Source organism: Mirounga leonina, unplaced genomic scaffold, assembly GCF_011800145.1.
Source record: "Mirounga leonina isolate KUSES-001 unplaced genomic scaffold, KU_Mleo_1.0 Mir_321, whole genome shotgun sequence".
Lineage (NCBI taxonomy): Eukaryota > Metazoa > Chordata > Mammalia > Carnivora > Phocidae > Mirounga > Mirounga leonina.
This window is the reverse complement of record NW_023270680.1, coordinates 4,263,422-4,281,893: the sequence shown is the minus strand read 5'-3', so window position 1 is coordinate 4,281,893 and position 18,472 is coordinate 4,263,422. Positions and strand designations below refer to the sequence as shown.

The following is an 18,472-nucleotide window of genomic DNA, read 5'->3' as shown; positions in this document are numbered from 1 at the left end:
TTTTTCTGCTTAGATGATCTGTCCCTTGCTGTAAGTGGGGTGTTAAAGTTGCCTACTATTATATTATTATCAATGAGTTTCTTTGTGTTTATTATTATTATTATTATTATTTTCGAGAGAGTGTGTACGAGTGGGGCAGAGAGGGGCAGAGGGAGAGGGAGAGAGAGAGAGAGAATCCTAAGCAGGTTTGGCGTGGAGCCTGACATGGGACTCGATCTCACGATCCTGAGATCATGACCTGAACTGAAATCAAGAGTCGGATGCCTAACCAACTGAGCCACGCAGGTGCCCCTCTTTATGTTTATTATTATCTGATTTATATATTTGGGTGCTCCTAAGTTGGGGGCATAAATATTTACCATTGTTAGATCTTGATGGGTAGACCCCTTAATTATGATATAATGCTCTTTGCTTCATCTCTTGTTATGGTCTTCGTTTTAAAATTTAGTTTGTCTGGGGTGGCTTAGTCAGTGAAACATCTGCCTTTGGTTCATGATCTCAGGGTCCTGGGATTGAGCCCCAAGTCAGGCTCCCTGCTCAGCAAGGAGTCTGCTTTTCCCTCTCCCCCTGGCCCCTCATCCCCTTGCTTGTGCACACACGCTCTCTCTGTCTCAAATAAATAAATAAGTGAATGAATGATTGAATGAATAAATAAATACATTACTTTGTCTGATATAAGTATGGCTACTCTGGTTTTCTTTTGATATCCATTAGCATGATAGATGATTCTCTATCCCCTCACTTTTAAACTGCAGGTCTAAAATGAGTCTCTTATAGGCAGCATATAGATGGATCTTGTTTTTTTTTTATCCGTTCTGATACCCTGTAGCTTTTGATTGGAGTATTTAGTCCATTTACAATTCAGAGTGATTATTGAAAGATAGGAATTTATTGCCATTGTGTTACCTGTAGAGTTGGTGTTTCTGGTGACATTCTCTGGTCTTTTTTCCCCCCACTCAAAGAGTCCCCCTTAATATTTCTTGCAGGGCTGGTCAAGTGGTCACGAATTCCTTTAGTTTTTGTTCGGGAAATTCTTTGTCTCTCCTTCCATTTTGAATGAGAGCCTTGCTGGATAGAGTATCTTGGCTGCATATTTTTCCCATTCAGCATGTTGAGTATTTTTTTCCACTCCTTTCTGGCCTGCCAAGTTTCTGTGGACAGATGTGCTGCGAACCTGATCTGTTGTCCCTTACAGGTTAAGGACTTTTTCCCCCTTGCTGCCTTCAGGATTGTTTCCTTGTCTGTGTATTTTGTGATTTTGACTAGGATATGCCTTGGTGATGGCCGGCTTTTGTTGAATTTGATGGGAGTTCTCTGTGCTTCTTGGATTTTGATGTCTGTGTCCTTCCCCAGATTAGGGAAGTTTTCATCTATAATTTGTTCAAATAAACCTTCTGCCCCTTTATCTCTCTCTTCATCGTTCTGGGTCTCCTATAATATGAATGTTTTTGCATTTTAATAAGTCTCTAAGTTCCTTAAGTCTACCTTGGTGATCCATGACCTTTCTTTTCAGCTTATTTTCCATAATTTTATCTCCTCTATCACTGATTTGTTCCTCTACTTCATCCATCCTCATTTTATGGCATCCATTTGGGTTTACCTCTCAGTTATAGCATTTTACATTTCATCTTGACTAGATTTTAGTTCTTTCTCTCTGCAGTAAGGGATTCTCTAGAGTCTTCTATGCTTTTTTCAAGCCCAACTAGTATCCTTATAATTGTTGTTTTAAATTATAGTTTAGACATCTTACTTATATCTGTATTGAATAAATCCCTGGCCGTACTATCAACAATAGCCAAACTACGGGAAGAGCCCAAAATATCCATTGACTGATGAATGGATAAAGAAGATGTGGTATATATACACGAAGGAATATTACTCAGCCATCAAAAAGAATGAAGTCTTGCCATTCGCCATGACATGGATGGAGTTAGAATGTATTACACAAAGTGAAAAAAGTCAGAGAAAGACAAATACCATATGATTTCACTCATATGTGGAATTTAAGAAACAATACAGGTGAACATATGGGAGGGGGAAGGATAAAAAGAGGGAGGGAAACAAACCACAAGAGACTTTTAAAGATAGAGCACAAAGTGAGGGTTGATGGAGGGATGTGGGTGGGGGATGGGCTAAATGGGTGATGGGCATTAAGGGGGGCTCTTGTCATACTGAACACTGGGTGTTATATGTAAGTGATGAATCACCGAATTCTACTCCTGAAACCAGTATTTCACTGTATGTTAACTAACCAGAATGTAAATAAAAATTCGAAGAAAAAAATCACTGGCCATCAGTTCTACCTCCTGTTCTTTCTTTTGGGGCGAATTCCTCCACCTTACCATTTTGTGCAGAAAAAACGAAAAACACAACTAGATCCTGCGTGTGTTTGGGTCTACTTGTTAAAAGAAGCTAGACCTAAGAAAAAAGAAAATCTATGTATATATAAAATATATACATAAAAATTAAAAAGATAATAAAGAATCGAAAAATAAGAGAAAAAATAAAAAGGAAGCTAAATCCTATTTTCCTTAGAGCTTTAGTAAGCTTTGCAGCCCGCTGTGGTCAGTAGACTTGCTCCCTGCGAGATGTTTGCGCGGGCCTTCCGGGCGAGGGGCTTGTCGCGCTCTTCTCAGGGGGAAGGCGCCCGTGGAAAGGCACCCGCGGGGCGCCGGGGCCGGGGCTTCACGTACGCAGCGCTGGTCGCCACCGGGTGGCGCGCACACGGGGCGCCCTGCTCTCTAGCCCCGGAGCTTGCAGTTCCTGGCTCCCCCGCACTCCTCGGGGAGCCTCACAGAAGGGCCGTCAGTCGCCCCTCCTGTGTTCCCTGCTCCCCTCAGATCCCTGCCTTCGCCCCGCCTGGGTCTGAGCGGTTTTATCCCAGGCGGACTGGGTTTTACAGCTCCGCAAATTTTAGGGACCCACACTGTTCCTCGGGGGAGGGCCCCGCTTGCTTTTGCCGTTTGCCTGGACCACGCAGGAGAGTGGCTGCAGGACCACGGAGCGGTGCGGAGTCAGGGAGCTGGCGCCCAGGCGCAGCGCCGGCGGGCGAGCCCAGCGCCTGCGCCTGGAAGGGCGAAGCGCGTCGACGCCCCCGTTCCTCTTGCACCCAGGCCTGATCTCGGACGGCCCTCTCCAGCCCTGGGCCCGCCCTGCTTACCACCGAGCACGTTCCAGCCAGGCGTGACCCCGGCGGCGGCAGACTCCCCAAACTCGGGCTTTTGCGCTCTGCTGTGCGGAACGCCTTGCCGTAGCCTCGTGAACAGGGCTCCCTCCCCGCCGCAGGACCCACAGTTGTCTCCCCCAGACCAACCCTCTGCACCTCCTACCCTCCAAAAGGCGGTTGCCCTTCTGCCTACAGACTTGTGGTTTTGTTCCCTCAGTCCTCACATTAATTTCTTGGGTGTTCGGAATGATTTGATAATTATCTAGCTGTGTTGGAGGGACAGGGTAATCTTAGGGTCCCCTCCTCTTCCTCCATCTTAACCCCTCATGCATTATAGAATACTCTTTGAATGTTTTATCAACAGATACTTGATGATCTGTATTGAATAACACTGCCCTTCCATATATTTAAAATATTATACTTTTAAATGTCCATAAATGTTTGTTACTGGAAAGCATTCTCTGAGATAAAAATAAATGATTAAGTGGTGGTAAATACACTAAAAATGTCCTAGAAGTTGGGATTAGACTCCAGCTGACCTTGAGAACACTTCCTGAGTCATCCTGCTGCGGATCAACTGATTTATTTCCTCATCTGTTAAATGGGTATAATGCGTCCGTCAGCGATGCACAAGAATAACGGAAGTCCTCTGAAATAATTAAATGCTGGGGAAATGCCAACTACTGTGTTTAACGAAGGAAAAACCTAAACACGAGGACAGTAACTAAAAATGCAAAATAAACACAAGCATCTATATCTATTAACCAAACAAAAATAAGAATTTAGTGAGAAATTTATAAAAAACAGAAGGGAAGAAATGGTGGGCATGATGCATCCTGATTCCCCTGCCGCCCCACTTAAGATAGTCAGTGTAAGTTTTCATTCTTCATACAACAGGCTAAATATTTATAGCATAATTAAAGAAGAGGTTGCTGGGGCCAGAAAGACTCCTTGTGGTTCTATTAACTCTTGCTACACTAAAATACTAAATTATCCTAGGTGATAATTCTGTGGTTTAAGGGCTAAATTTTTTCTAAGATACCCAGCTTTCATATGCATAAGATTAGGTCTTGATAGAGAACTGGAATACAATAAGTGTGTTTAAAATAACTTGTGAATTCAAATTAGTGAAGAACAAACGTTTTATGACTGTGAACTAACTTGTTAATGATGAAACTCATTAAAACAAATTAAGTTTGAGAGTTAAGTGCCAGGTAGCGAGTAAAGCCCGAGGTTCCCAGGCTATGAATTTTAGGCCTGCTTTGACTCTATTTGCTGTATTTTTCCAGCAAATGTCCAAGTGCTTGCTCTGTAGGAAGCACAATGCTGCACACGTGGGAAACTGTTGTACAGTGGCCACTAGCTTAGAACAAAACGCAAAATTCTAGTGGTAGAAGCGTCCCTAACCACCACAAGATTACAGTAGATTAGACATAGTACAGAAAACCCTATGACCCAGATTGACTGCATGTCATCAACCTTATGTGATAAAGTTTCATGATTAAAGATTATTAAAAGATTTTACTTAAGGATTCTTATATAAATTCTTTGGAGATATTCAACCCTAGTTTTTCTTTTCTTTTATGATTTCAATTCATAAAACACTTAAAATTTCCATTTGCTTTCATTCTTCCTGCACTGGGCTCCTCCTAGCAGGTCTCCAGTCACTCCTCAGCTATTTCCAGCCAGTGGAATGGGAGCATTCCTTTTGTATGAACTTTGTACTTGAGAATATCATTCAGTAAATAAATAAAACTGTTTAATGAGGGTGTTTAGCTCTTTCTCACACACACACTTTAATTAATGGAAAAGAAACTATAAAAGTATTTGAGGTCACGTAGGCGGAAGAAACTAGAAAAACAAAGCCTGGGATCTTAGGCTCCAGCTCGGTCTAGTCCCCAAGCCTGCTTATCTGATCTTCAGGCTACACACCTGGGGGCGAAGTTCAAATTCTTCTTTGCATATTGGGCATGGCTGCACAGAGTCCCCTTGCAGGACGGATCTTTGTTTCACATTTTCCCATTCATCTGAGGATAGTGGTGGTGGGGGAGGTTCAAACAAGCCCAGCTTCTGTGCTAAAGTTAAAACAATATGAAATAGAAGTTGCAATATATTTAGGATATAGTACTCATATATAGTTTAATGACATTATTTTGTAAACAAATTTGAAAGCAAAACATACCACGTACTTCCACCATATGTGGAATACTGCTCTTCCATGGTGCATAGAAGTCAATGGTAATAATACCTTCCATTTGTGTTTTATGCTTTTATTTATGAAGAATTGCCTTCCCCTATTTCATGTTCACGATATTCTCTATAGTAGGCAGGACTGCTATCCAATTTTCAGGAAGAAAAGTTGAAGAATACTAGGTTTTCACATGTATTGGCCAAAGGTTCTTACTTTTCACCTAATTTATCTTTCAGTCTTCAGTGTTGTCTTCTTCCAGTTTAGCTCTTTTTCTTTCTTTCTTTCTTTTTTTTTTTTTTGCCACCAGTGACCTTCGCAGAATGCGTATCAATCAGGTTCTTCCCTTGCTAAAAATTCTTAGGACTTATAATTATTATCAGGATCAATTCCTTACCTCAGCAATATTTGAGAGCCCACCATGTGTCCCTGGGGATCAAACATGGAGCTCACGTCCCTGTGGGAGCTGCTGCAGCTGGGGCACAGTGCTGGCAGGGGCTTGAGCACCAGGGTCCACCCCCATACCACCTCCAAATGAGGGAATGGGTAAAGTGCCACTCTGTGGGCTTTCTTTGGATAGAAAGTGAAGTGTTACGTGTACAAAACAAGAACAGGAAGCTGTACCAGGAACATTAAAAAAAAAAAGAGTACAAAAAAGAGCTCTTAAAAATCAAAAATCTTATAGTAGAAATGTGAAAGTCAACTCAAAGACTGGAAGAGGAAGTTACAGTAATCCCATAGAAAGTAGGAAGATGAGATAAAGCAGGAGACTGAAGATAAGAAAACTAAAGGACCAGTCTAGGAGGCCTGACATCTGAAAGACAGACATTCCATAAAGAAAACAGAAAATCAAGAGTAAAGATCTTAAAATAGCCTAAAACATTTCCTAGAAGAGGATGTGAGTTTCTAGTTTGAGAGGCCCCAGGAGGGCCCAGAACAAAGGATTCACACCCAAATCCCGCCACTATGAGACGTCACAGGTGTAGGCACAAAAAGCAGATCTCAAAGTTTTGTGAGAGAGACAGAAAGAGAGACAAGTCTCAAAAAGGGTCAGGAGTCAGAAATACATCAGACTTACCTCCAACAACACAGACATGAGAAGGCAAACCTTTCAAAATTCTGAGGAAGACTCCCATATGGAAATTCTTCATTAGCAAACAACGGACCATAAGAGAATAAAGACATCTTTGTGTCTCTAAGCTTGTACATTGGTCTCTTGTGCACTCTTTCCCCGGAAGCTGCTGGAGGAGCAACTTCACCCCAGTGAGGGTATACACTAAGAAGGAGAAGCTGTGCCATCAGAGAGAGGGTCCAGTGCAAGAGAACCAAAGGGAATCGGCCCACAGGTGATGCCGAGAAGACATCCCAGGCTGACGGCTCTGCACCAGCCCCACAGAAGAACTGGTGCATATGGGAGCAGAGTAATGGAAGGTTTCAGAAGGAATGTCTCCACAAAGATAAAGTCAGAAGATCACCACTGTATTTTAGTGGATGGAAAGAATATACTTCTGAGATTTGGGGGTATGAATTTTGGGTCTTTTCCTGCCAGTTATTAAGACATATTACAAAACTATTTTGAATTAAAACAGTAAAATCCTGACATAGTAACAGATCATACCCCAAATCATACATCCTGACTCTCTCTTTCTCCCTCTCTTGTATGAGCATGGAAAACTTGGCAAAGGCAAAAGATAGGTAGATAGTGGTTTGACGGAAGAATCTAATGTAAGTTTTTATATCAACTGATTTTGCCAATGCTGTATGCAAATTTAGATGAGGTCTAAATGTGAAAGGCAAAAATGTAAAGGTAAATAAAGAAAATGTGGGAAAATCTTTGTGATCTTAGAATGGCTAAGGATTTCTTAAATCACCCAAAGCATAAACAATAAAGAGAAAAACTGATGGATTTAACAGTAATCAGAATGAACATTTTATTCAATATAAAATAACATAAAATTAAAAGATGGTGCCAGACTGAGAGATCTTCTCAGTGGCTACATCAATTAATATGTAGAGTACATAAAAAACTCGAGAAAATCAGCAAGAAGAGACCCAAGTGCAATATGATGTATAGATAATAATGAAGAGCATATGGTTCAACACATATTGGTAACTAATATATATAATAGTAAAAAATTTTTTATAAAGAGCTACCGGAAGAATAATTCATTTACTCTCCTTTTTAACCCTACTTATTTTCCAAATTGGGAAGTCCTTCCTGATGTCTAATTTAAACCTTTCCTGCTAAACTTACTATGATGATCTAGTTGATCATCTCCATAAATTATATATGTACAAGATATTCACTACCTGACTGTATAACATCATTCCAAGCCTCTGCACATTCTTGAGCTGTGCCATTTCCTAGAATACAAGTATCACTGTCTGCAGTAATGAAGTAATGAGTGTCCCCTGGCCTTTCTGTAGCAGCAGGCTCCCCCTGTACCGTGCAGCTGAGTCCGCAGGCTTCCCTGCGCCTCCTCCATCCAGCACACTTGCGCGAGGGCACAACGCCCCCAGACAAACCTAGTTTCCATGCCCAGCATCATTTAAAAATCTTTTCTATTTCTAAATTTACAGTTTAAAATAATGTGGGACTTGCAAAAGGTTGTAAAGCCAGTATAAAGAATCCTCATGTGCCTTTTACCCAGTTTTCCCAAATGTTAATTTTTTCATAACCCTAGTTCAATGATCAAAGCGAGAAATTAACGTTGATCGAACACTGCCAATTAATCTGTATTCCTTACTGGGTTTCGTTCTTGTGTCACTGAAGTCCTTTTTTTGGACCAGTTACACATAACACTCAGTTGTCATGTCCCCTTCGTGTCTTATTATCTGGGACAGCTTCTCTCTCTTCATTTGCTTTTCTTGACACTTTTGAAAAGTACTGGCCAGGAAGTGTGTAGACTGTCCGTCAATTTGGGTGGGTCTGATGTTTCCTCGTGATTAAATTCAGAGATGCATTTTGGCAAGAATACCCTGGAGGGGATGCTGCGCCTTTCTCAGAGCATGGGATGGGGGCCATGTCGGCGTGTACCCCTTTGGTGATGGCACTGGGGTCGCGTGGTCAGGGTGCTGCTGGCCCAGTGTCATCAACAGGGGGCGGCTGGGCTTCCTGCTTCCCTCTGTGGTATGTGGGCACGCTGTGAGGCCGTGTCCACACCGTGCGTCTCAGCATCCACCGATGCTTGTTCTTACTGTGCTGTTGGCCGTATGGTGATTTTCTATTTCTGGCCCCTGTCTATATATTTATTAGTTGTCATTCTACTGTAAGAAAGAGCTTTTTCTTTTCCATTACTGACTGACTGGTTGATTTCCGCCCATGTGGATTAGTGGATATTGATTGTATTCTACTATTTTTATTTATTCTATGTAGTACTATCTTTGTTTTCTTGCTCGTATTATCCTCATCATCATTTTTAAACTTTAGTACATACATTCTTTCTGTAAGATTATAAATTAGAATCATTTCTGGTCCAGAAAAAATTATACTATGAATCTCAATTAGATTCCTTAGCTCTAATAAGCCAAAAAATGAATGACAAGATTAACTTACCTAAAGTTAATGGTGGTGGTTTTGGATCAAGAACATATTCTTTTTCTGGATCTTCCACTTTAGGGCCTTGTATAGTTTTTTTAAGTCCAGTATCTATTACTGCTTTTGTATTTCTTTTTAGAGATTTGGATCTGTTCTCTCTCTTTTGTACCTTTGTCTTAGAATGATCTGCTATTGAAAGATTTCGAAGTTGAAGATCATGTAAAATGTGATCTTGTAAAGCAACTGCAGTGACTGCTAAGTTATCTTTTTTAGATGAATGACCCTAAAAAGTAGGAAAAAAACCTTATCTATGGAACATTATGTAATGTATCATTTGGAAGAAAACTTAGGCTTTAATACTCAATCCAGGTGGCATACTAGATCAAATCTAATAGTGAAGAATGCTTGGCCCACGTTACATAAGTGCGGGAAAGCCCGGTCTCATCATTTATGCTGGTGACATAGTACTATCTTTTCATTTAATTACTGAGGTCTTAAATATAATATGAATTAATTCATTATGACCTATAAAAACTGTGCATGCCTGAACACATTCTGTTTCACTACAATTAAATTAGACTCTAGGCAAAATCTTGCTTCTGTAATATGAAAGGGAATCTTGCATTTAAGTATGTGCTTTTTTGGAGAAAGCAACGCGGAACAAAACTGCTGGGCACGTATGACGTGCTTGCAGTCGGTACTGTGGTAGATAGTTCCTCATTGGAGCGAGATGTGCAACCATATTTTTATGCTTTCAAACAGCTGGATTAAATTATAATCATGAGTAAAACAGTGTTTTATTTTTTAAAAAATCTTAAATTTAAATTCAATTAATTAGCACATAATGTATTATTAGTTTCAGAGGCAGAGGTCAGTGATTCATCAGTCTTATAGAATACCCAGTGCTCGTTACATCATGTGCCTCCTTAATGTCCATCACCCAGTTACCCCACCCCCCTCCCCACCAGCAAACCTGTTTATTTATTACGATTAAGAGTCTCTTACGGTTTGTCTCCCTCTCTGATTTCGTCTTGTTTTATTTTTCCATCCCCTCCCCTTTGATCCTGTTTTGTTTCTTAAATTCCACATATGAGTGAAATCATATGATAACTGACTTTCTCTGATTGACTCATTTCGCTTAGCATAATCCCCTCCAGTTCCATCCACGTCATTGCAGATGGCAAGATTTCATTTAAAACTGTATTTGTTTTAAAACAAGATTCTGTACCTTGTTTTTTGACATGCTGAGTCAGGCAAACTTGCTACTTGGGTATATCAAGTTATATCATCATATCACATTCCTTTAATTCTTCCACTGTAAAAACATAATCAACAGAAAGTCAAAGTTAGAGTGTATGTAAACATCTCTTATAAAGTCTAGAGGGAAGGTATGTTTGAGAGTCTGATATGGGAATGCCTGCCAGAGCACAGCACTAAGCTACGCACTGTGATTCTGGCGGGATTCAAGCCAGTCATGACTGATGGGGCCCTGCCCTCAAATCTCCAGCTGGCTGGAGGGAGCATATGAATTTGAATGAGAACAGTCCATCACTCAATATAATATTATACATAAGTACAACAAAATTTGAGACTGAAAAGATCAGAGAATAGTAAGTGAAATACCTCTTTTTTTTTTTTTTTTTTAAGGTTTTATTTATTTGAGAGAGAGAGCGTGCACAGAGGGAGAGGGAGAAGCAGACTCCTTGCTGAGCAAGGAGCCCAATGCAAGACTCCATCCCAGGACCCTGAGATCATGACCTGAGTCGAAGGCAGACGCTGAACCGACTGAGCCACCCGGGCAGACCAGTAAGTGAAATACCTCTTAAAGAGAGAACATTTAAACCGGGATTTGCAGGACTGAGAAGAGGGAAGTGAACAAACCACACTACAGTTACCAGAGGACAAAGGCACTCAGGAACTCGGCATACGGTTATTATTTAGGAGGGAAGGGGAGCAGTGAATATACTGGGATGCACGGGGCGTACTGGCTGCCTGCAGTCTGTCCAGAACATAGAGGGACAGAATGTCAGGGGCAAGCCTGGCTTCCAGTCTTGGTCCAGCTATGTGCTGGGCGACATGCTGTCTGACTTCCAGCTGCCTCACCTTGAAACAGGTGTAATTACGCTCCTTGCAGGGTTACGTTTATGAGATCACCTTTGTAAAGTATCCGAATGGGCCCTTTCATGCAGAAGATACTCTGTAAATGGTTATTTTGCTTCACTTCCATTTGAAACTGGTGGAAGAATTTGAATTGGTCCTTCCAGTTTTTAGGCAAGGGCACAGTTTCTGAAGACAGGGTCCAAAATACACAGAATGGGGAGAAACGGTAAGTTATTAATCTCGGAAACGGGGCCTAATTTTAAGACTAGAAAGGAATTAATCCACAATATGTATCTAAGGATCAACACCTGCCTTGAACTAGTGCTGGAAGGTGGGAGTGGGGATGTGGAAACAGCTGTGAGGTCTCCAGGGCTCCGTGACGGCGAAGCTGCTTTGGGAAACTAGAGGTAGTGCTTGCTTCCACTTCTGGCCCAAGGTGCACGAAAGAAGCTCCTGTCCAGTGTGTCGTCAGGACCGTGTAGACTGCAGGAACGGGCCAAGGTATTTAAAATGCCGAAGATCCCTTCCAGAACCTTCTACCTTCAGAACGCCTATCCCCTGGCAGAACAGAGCTTACATCACGCTGAACACGCCTTACGGCCTGCAGTTCCCCCTGGCGTGTCTCCCTGCGGGCTTTCGAAGACGCGGCCCCTTCTGCGTCCCACAGCGTCTTTACGGTTCAGGGCGGGGCCCCAGGTCCAGAGCTCAGTGACGCCTTCACGACACGTAACTGGTCTGCAGCAGTGGCGGGTCCGACGAGCCAACGGCAGCGGGACGTCCCTGCTTGCTTCACTGCGCCACCACCAGCTGGTGGCAAGGCTGACCACGCCGGCGGCCGCCCCGTCGCAGTGGCCGTGCGCTAACGAGGGGCGCGCACGGCGCGGCGGGCCCGCGGCCGGCTGTCGCGGCTCCCGGCTCCCTGTCGGGACGTGCGGACGAGCGGGCCCCGAGCGGGCAGCGCTCCCGGGGTCCGACGCGTCCGGACACCCCTACCGTCGGGCGCGGCTCCCTTCCGGGGACGGGTGGCGTCCCCGCGCCCAGACACCGTGCCCACTCGGGGCCCTCCCGAGAGCGGTCACGATGAAGCCCGCCGAGCCGGGGACCGACGACCCGGGCCGCCCGGCGGGGTCCCCGCGGCCCCTCCCGCCCCGCTCGCTCAGGCTCCCCTGGGCCCGGCCCCGGCCCCCAAGCCCCGGCCTCCGCGCCGCCCGCCGTGGCGCAGCCGCCCGGCGCGCATGCCCAACGGCCCGGCCCCGCCCCGCCCCGCGCGAGGCGCCAGGCTCGGGGCCATACCGCGCATGCCCGGCGGCTCTGCCCGGCGCGCTCGGCGGACCTGTCCGTCGCCGGCTCGGCGCGTCCACCGCGCGCCCGCTCGCCGGCCCCGCCCCGCGCACGCCCGGCGCGCGCACGCTCGCCACGCGCTCGTCGGCGCCCTGGCGGGACGCACGCCCCTGGGCTGTGGGCGCCCGGGGTTTGGGCGCGTTGGACGCGCTCCCAGCCGTGTTGGCTCAGATGTCAGTCCCGTGCGCCCGTTGCACGTGTCGGTGCCTGAGGCGTGCGCACCTGTCGCTCGGCGACGCCCGGTCCGTTCCTGGCTCGTGTCGCTCCGCCCTCGCGTGGCCCTCCGGCGCCCGCCCTGCGGGGCGGCCCCTGCCCGCAGGTGCGCTGCCGCAGCCGCTGTCCTTTCGGGGTGCTCCCCCGCGCTCTTCGTGCTCTCCTGCCTCCCTGGGTGCCGGGCCCTTTTGGATGAGATGCCAGTCGCGAGTTTCATATTCCCGGGTGCTGGATTTTTCATGCTCCTCGGAGTGCTTTGAGCCTCGTGGGGGGGGGGGGCTCCGAGTGGGTCCCGTGGGAGCAGTGGCTCGACCTTCTCGAGCGCCACGGGGCCCCCGCGACCCGAGCGGACTGTTGGGCCCTTGCAGGGAGCTCGCGTGAGCTCCGACAGGCGCTCTGTGCCCCACACGCCGCGGCCCGCACACCGGCGCGGCCGAGACCCCGGCCTTCCTCCGGGGCCTCGCCGCTGCCCTGGGGGCCTCCGGCCGTTCCTAACCAACTGAGCCACCCAGGCGCCCCTCCTACTTTTTTTTTAAGATTTTGTTTATCTATTTGGGGGAGAGAATGAGATGCCTCCTGCAGTTCTTAGTTCTGCCTGCAGATCCACTGTTGGCCCTGTTCTGCTTGTGGCCCGGAAACTCCGGGCTCACGTGTCCCAGAACCATTGTCGCATACGTTTTGTCTGATCTCTTGGTTGGTTGAGGTAAGAGCTTAAATCTGGTTCCGAAAGCTCCGTCATGGCCGGAAGCAGAGATCAGAAGTTCCTCTTTTTGTTTTAAATGACGGGGACTCAATTGTGTTAAACTTTGGACTTTTATTGAAATGAAGTTCAGCTGAAAGTATGTAGAAAACGTACAAAATGCAAACAGTCCCTTCCTTTTTTTTTTTACTTCTCTGAAAGCAGGTCTAAAGAAGTTACCAACTAAACTGATCAGAAACTGGTCATTGGTCACTAAAAGACCTAGAAGTTACAATGTTTGACATGGCTTTGGAATAAAGAGTATTCTACTGTGAAACAAGGTAATTTGAAGCTCCACTTCAAATAATTATTTTCTTAGTAGAATTCAGTTTTCTAGGCGGCCGCTCCTGTTTGGAAGTTTTTAAAAAAACACTAAAAACAAGCTAATTTTTTTTGATCAGCCAAATTAAATTCATAATTAATTCTAAGTTATTTAAGCTTTTCCAACAAATACTGTAATCTTGATTTATGTTTCAGTGGTGATGGGTCTAGAGCACAAGTAGGGGTCTCTCTGTGATGCTGAGTTTTGTATTCCGTGACTGAGTGTTAGGACGGTGCGGAGGGCAGGGTGGGGAAGCTTTGGGTTTAGATAGGTGGACCCGAGTTCAGACCTAGACTGACTTTTTAGGGGTCTGGATTTGGCAAGTTACTTCGTTTTCTGAAACTATGGGTCCCTTCTACGTAAGGGGGACATTTGCTACTTCTCTGGTCAGCATCTGCCAGCACTTCAGCAACAGCCCTGGGGATTCGTCAGTCCCAGGATGGAACATATGACCAGCCTGAGCTAGTCAGAGAATCAGTGTCCTGGCCACAGTGACGTAGCTGGCATGGGTCTATGACCTAGCTGGGCCAGTCAGGTGGACTCAGTATTTTTGTGGGAGCAACTGGAAAATTCTTTTAATTCTTCCTACTGATGTAGAAACAAGAGGAGACATGAAACTGCAGCTGGGACAGCTCTCGTGTCACCCATACGTGAAAGCGGGCGCTGGGGGGCCATCCCATGAACCAAGAGGATCACACAGGAAGCCACACAGACTGAGACGGGGTCCAAGCCCTGGCAACATAGGCGACGCCGCGAAGCCAGCCCTCCTCAGTGATTTTACTTACCTGAGTGAATAGGTTTCCTGTATGCTTCAGCCAGCTTGGGTCTGGTGTTCTGTTACTTGTAGCAGGAATCATTTGGACGATAAGCGGGTGTACTGTTAAGCACCGTAATCGTGTGGTTAGATTAGAAACCGTCTCACGTGATGTAGTGCTTAGTATGGTGCCTGCTACTCTCCGTATCCGTTTTAAGGTATCTTTCCTGAACTCCATGAAGTTCTAAGAAAAATCCCCATTAAAAACTGCCCCCCTCCATCTGAGTGTTTAAAATACCACAACAGTTTTACTACCGGCATGTTTTCTACCCAAAAGAACTTGGTCTTTCTCGTTAGCTACACAGAATATTTCTCTGCAGGCTTTTGCGTGGAAATTTAACCTTGTAATTATGACCTTGTAATTCTTGACAAAATCATAGCTGACATGGTTGGTGTTTAAAGAAGATGCCCATCGGCGTAGTCTCCGCTAGACACCTACATGGATCAGAATGGTTCTATTGGTTCAACATCCTCTCCTATTTAATATCTGAGTGCTCTCACATTTCTTCTTTGTAATCCACAAAATACTCTTAATCCTGTCTGATGCATATTCTATTCCTGCCTCTTAACCCAGTCCTTGACACTGAAAATAAATGTAAGGAGCAGAAGTCCACGGCACAGAGTCCATCTTCTTCCTTAATATAGCCTTCAAGTTTAATTGTCAATGCAAACACACTTCCTTCAATTTATTTCTTAGTCTTTGGTATTGTCTTTAATTTTCTACCAACACTTCTAGATTTATTACTGATTTCTATTCATAAACTTGCTTCCATCCCAGTGCTTCCTTCCCCCCCCCCCCAAATAACTCAAGTTCTTTTCTGTATTTTGTGACACATGAGGTCTAGCAATTTTGGGGGAATCTGCCATCTTTCCTCATCCCACAGCAGTGGTCACTGTAGAGACTCAGGCATTCTGGTAAGAGTTCCTAAAATATTTTCTTTCCTAGAGATTATACTAGATTTTGTTTCATTTTTAATAAAGAAAGAAAAAGAGCTTAGGATGAGTTATTTTACCTCCTGTGGCAAAATGCATACATATGTTTTTTTTTTTAATATGTAACAAAAGGTATGATGATACATTATTCCTGTTCACATTACAATAGTGGTAAAGTAACACTGATGAAAATATCTTGTGCACCGGAGAAATGAGGAGGAATCATCTTATTTCAGTTCTTGGTCTATAAAGTCATGGGTATAACAAAGGAGCTCTGTTAAAAACTTGTTTTCTGAATAGAAAATGAGCAAATTCATTCTTTATTGTTGAATCCAGTGTAGCTAGAAACAATTTATCACTTTGGTAAAGAACAGTGTCCTGTTATGATCTAAAAACTGACATGATAAAGATATTCATGCTAAAAATGCTGAGATCACCATGTACCAGACACTTAAAAAATCTTGTCAAAAGCAATTAGTACATATTCATTGTATCAAAGGAGTTTGATTGGGTAATGTGAACCCATTTCAGACATTTGTGATTTTTCTGACCTAACTGAAAGTTCTAGGAGGTGTGCAAAAGCAGTACAAATGCAGGTTACTAGCACAGTCTCTATAATAACCCGGAACATCAGTGCACGCTGGTTGCCAAACACTGCAGCTAAAGCACAGTTTCTCTAAACTTGAATTGGTTTATGCACTGGTATGTTTCATAGAGAGGGAGCTGTTTCCTGATTAAATCAAGGTAAATTTTTTTAATTGATAGTTTTTATTTAAAAACATTCACTGGCAAATTAAGCAGATAGTACAGAGAATTCCCAATCCATAAGGTCAACATTTCCCTAATACCACAACCAGATAAAGATATAAGATTACAAACCAATATCCTCATGAACATAGATCCAAATTCCTTAATAAAATATTGCAAATAGAATTCAACAATGTATAAAAAGAATTATGTACGTGACCAAGTGGGACTTATCCTAGATATACAAGACTTATTTAACATTCAGAAATCAATTAATGTAACCCATAACATCAACAGGCTAAGGAAGAAAGTTCACATGACCATATCAATAGATGCAGAAAAGTATTTGAGAAAATTCAATACTCATTCTCAATAAAAACTCTCAGCACATAAGAAATAGAGGGGGAACTCCTTCAACTTAGAATACTACAAAAACACTACAGTTTACATCATGCTTAATGGTGAAGCTCTAGATGCTTTACCCCTCTGGCAAGGCAAGAATGTCCGTTTTCACCACCTATTCAACCTCATATCAAAAGTCCTAGCTAATGCAATATGACAAGAAAAGGAAATAAAAGTATGTACTAAAAAGATTGGGAAGGAAGAAATAAAGCAATCTTTGTTGACAGATAACACGATTATGTAGAAAATCCCAAAGAATTGGCAAAAAACCCACAAAAACACTTAGAACTAATAAACAATTATAGCAACGTTCCAGGATACAAAAGCCAACCACTTTCTTATAGATCAGCAATGATCAAGTGGGATTTGGAATTAAAAGCAGAATACCATTTGTATAAGCACCAAAAAATAAAATACTTAGGTATAACTCTAATAAAATACGTACAAGATCTGTATGAGGAAAACCACAAAGCTGATGGGAGAAATCAAAGAGGATCTAAGTAAATGAAGAGATGTTCCATGTCCCTGAAGAGGAAGACTCACACTCCCTGTGTGTAAGATGGTGGTTCTTCCCAGCTTTATCTATGGGTTCAGCACAACCAGCAAGTTATTTTATGGAGATTATCAAACTGATTCTATAGTTTATTTGTCCTTTGTTTCTTAAAAAAAAAAAAAAATCTTCCCCTCTTTTCCTGCCTTCTGTGATTTTAACTGAGCAGTTATATGATTTAATTTTCTCTTCTTTCTTAGTATATCAGTTATACTTTTTTAATTTTTATTTTTAAAAAAAATTTTATTTTTAAGCGATCTTTACACCCAACATGGGGCTTGAACTCAACAACCCCAGGTTCAAGAGTTGCATACTCTACCGACTGAGCCAGCCAGGTACCCCAATTATACTTCTTTTAAAAATTATTTTAGTGATTGTTTGAGAGTTTACCATATACATTTACAACTAACCTGGATCCAATTTCAAATAACACAGTACTACTTCGTGGGTAGTGCGGGGACCTTATAAAAATATTCCTGGGGAGGGGGGTGGGGGGATGGGTTAGCCTGGTGATGGGTATTAAAGAGGGCATGTACTGCATGGGGCACTGGGTGTTATACGCAAACAATGAATCATGGAACACTACATCAAAAACTAATGATGTAATGTATTAACATAACATAATAAAAAATATTCCTAATCTCTGCCTCCCATCCCTTATAATATTGCTGTCATTTGTTTCACTTATCCATAAGCCTTAATCACTCAATATATTGCTTCTTTTTATTATATTGAACAAGAATTTCATTCATTTAGCATGTTTCAAGGTCCATCCATGTTGTGTGTATCGGTACCTCAGTCTTTTTACAGCTGAATAATGTTCTGTTGTATGCATATCCCACAGTTTGTTTGCGCATTCATCTGCTGATAGACATTTGTGTATATACCTGGGAGTGAAATTGCCGGGTCATATGGTAATTCTATGTGAACGGCCAAACTGTTTTTTTAGTGTTTGCACCATTTTATGTTCCCTCCAGCAATGTATGAGGGTTCCAGTTTCTTCACATCCTCTCCAATATTGGTGTTTTCCAGTTTTTTGTTTTTTTTTTTTCATTATAGCCATCCTACTAGAGTGGTTTTGATTTGCATTTCCCTGATGATTAATGATGTTGAGCATCTTTCAATGTGGTTTTTGACCATTTGTATATCTTCTTTGGAGAGATGTTTATTCAAGTCCTTTGTCCATTTTTTAATTGGCTTATTGGTCTTTTTGTTGTTGAGTTTTAGGAGTTCTTTGTATATTCTGGATATAGAACCTTTATCATATATGTGATTTTGCAAATATTTTCTCTCATTCTGTGGGATGTCTTTTCACTCTCTTGATAGTCTTCTTTGATCCACAAAAGTTTTTAATTTCAGTGGTGTCCAATTTATCTGTTTTCCTTTGTTGCCTATGTTCTTGGTGTCATGTCTGGGAAA

General features: G+C 43.1%; 1 protein-coding gene and 1 long non-coding RNA gene across 7 annotated transcripts in view; one reads left to right on the top strand and one right to left on the bottom strand.

The window, feature by feature from the left end:
• Positions 1-12,134, bottom strand: part of RNF32 (ring finger protein 32) — a 76,561-nt gene extending 64,427 nt beyond the window's left edge. For 4 of the 6 annotated variants that reach the window (XM_035029881.1, XM_035029876.1, XM_035029879.1 and 1 more), the window contains exons 1-4: positions 11,305-12,134; positions 10,121-10,207; positions 8,911-9,175; positions 5,099-5,241 (exon numbers count right to left, since the gene is read on the bottom strand). In XM_035029881.1, the coding sequence (XP_034885772.1) occupies positions 5,099-5,241; positions 8,911-9,175; positions 10,121-10,135 (423 nt within the window). In that variant the 5' untranslated portion in view covers positions 10,136-10,207; positions 11,305-12,134. The other 2 variants (XM_035029878.1, XM_035029880.1) reach the window with 2 other exon arrangements.
• Positions 12,135-12,408: 274 nt separating this feature from the next.
• LOC118026838 lies at positions 12,409-16,901 on the top strand. Its single transcript, XR_004683698.1, has 3 exons — positions 12,409-12,652; positions 13,451-13,566; positions 14,205-16,901. It is a non-coding gene; the product is annotated as an uncharacterized LOC118026838 (long non-coding RNA).
• The last annotated feature ends 1,571 nt before the right edge of the window (positions 16,902-18,472 follow it).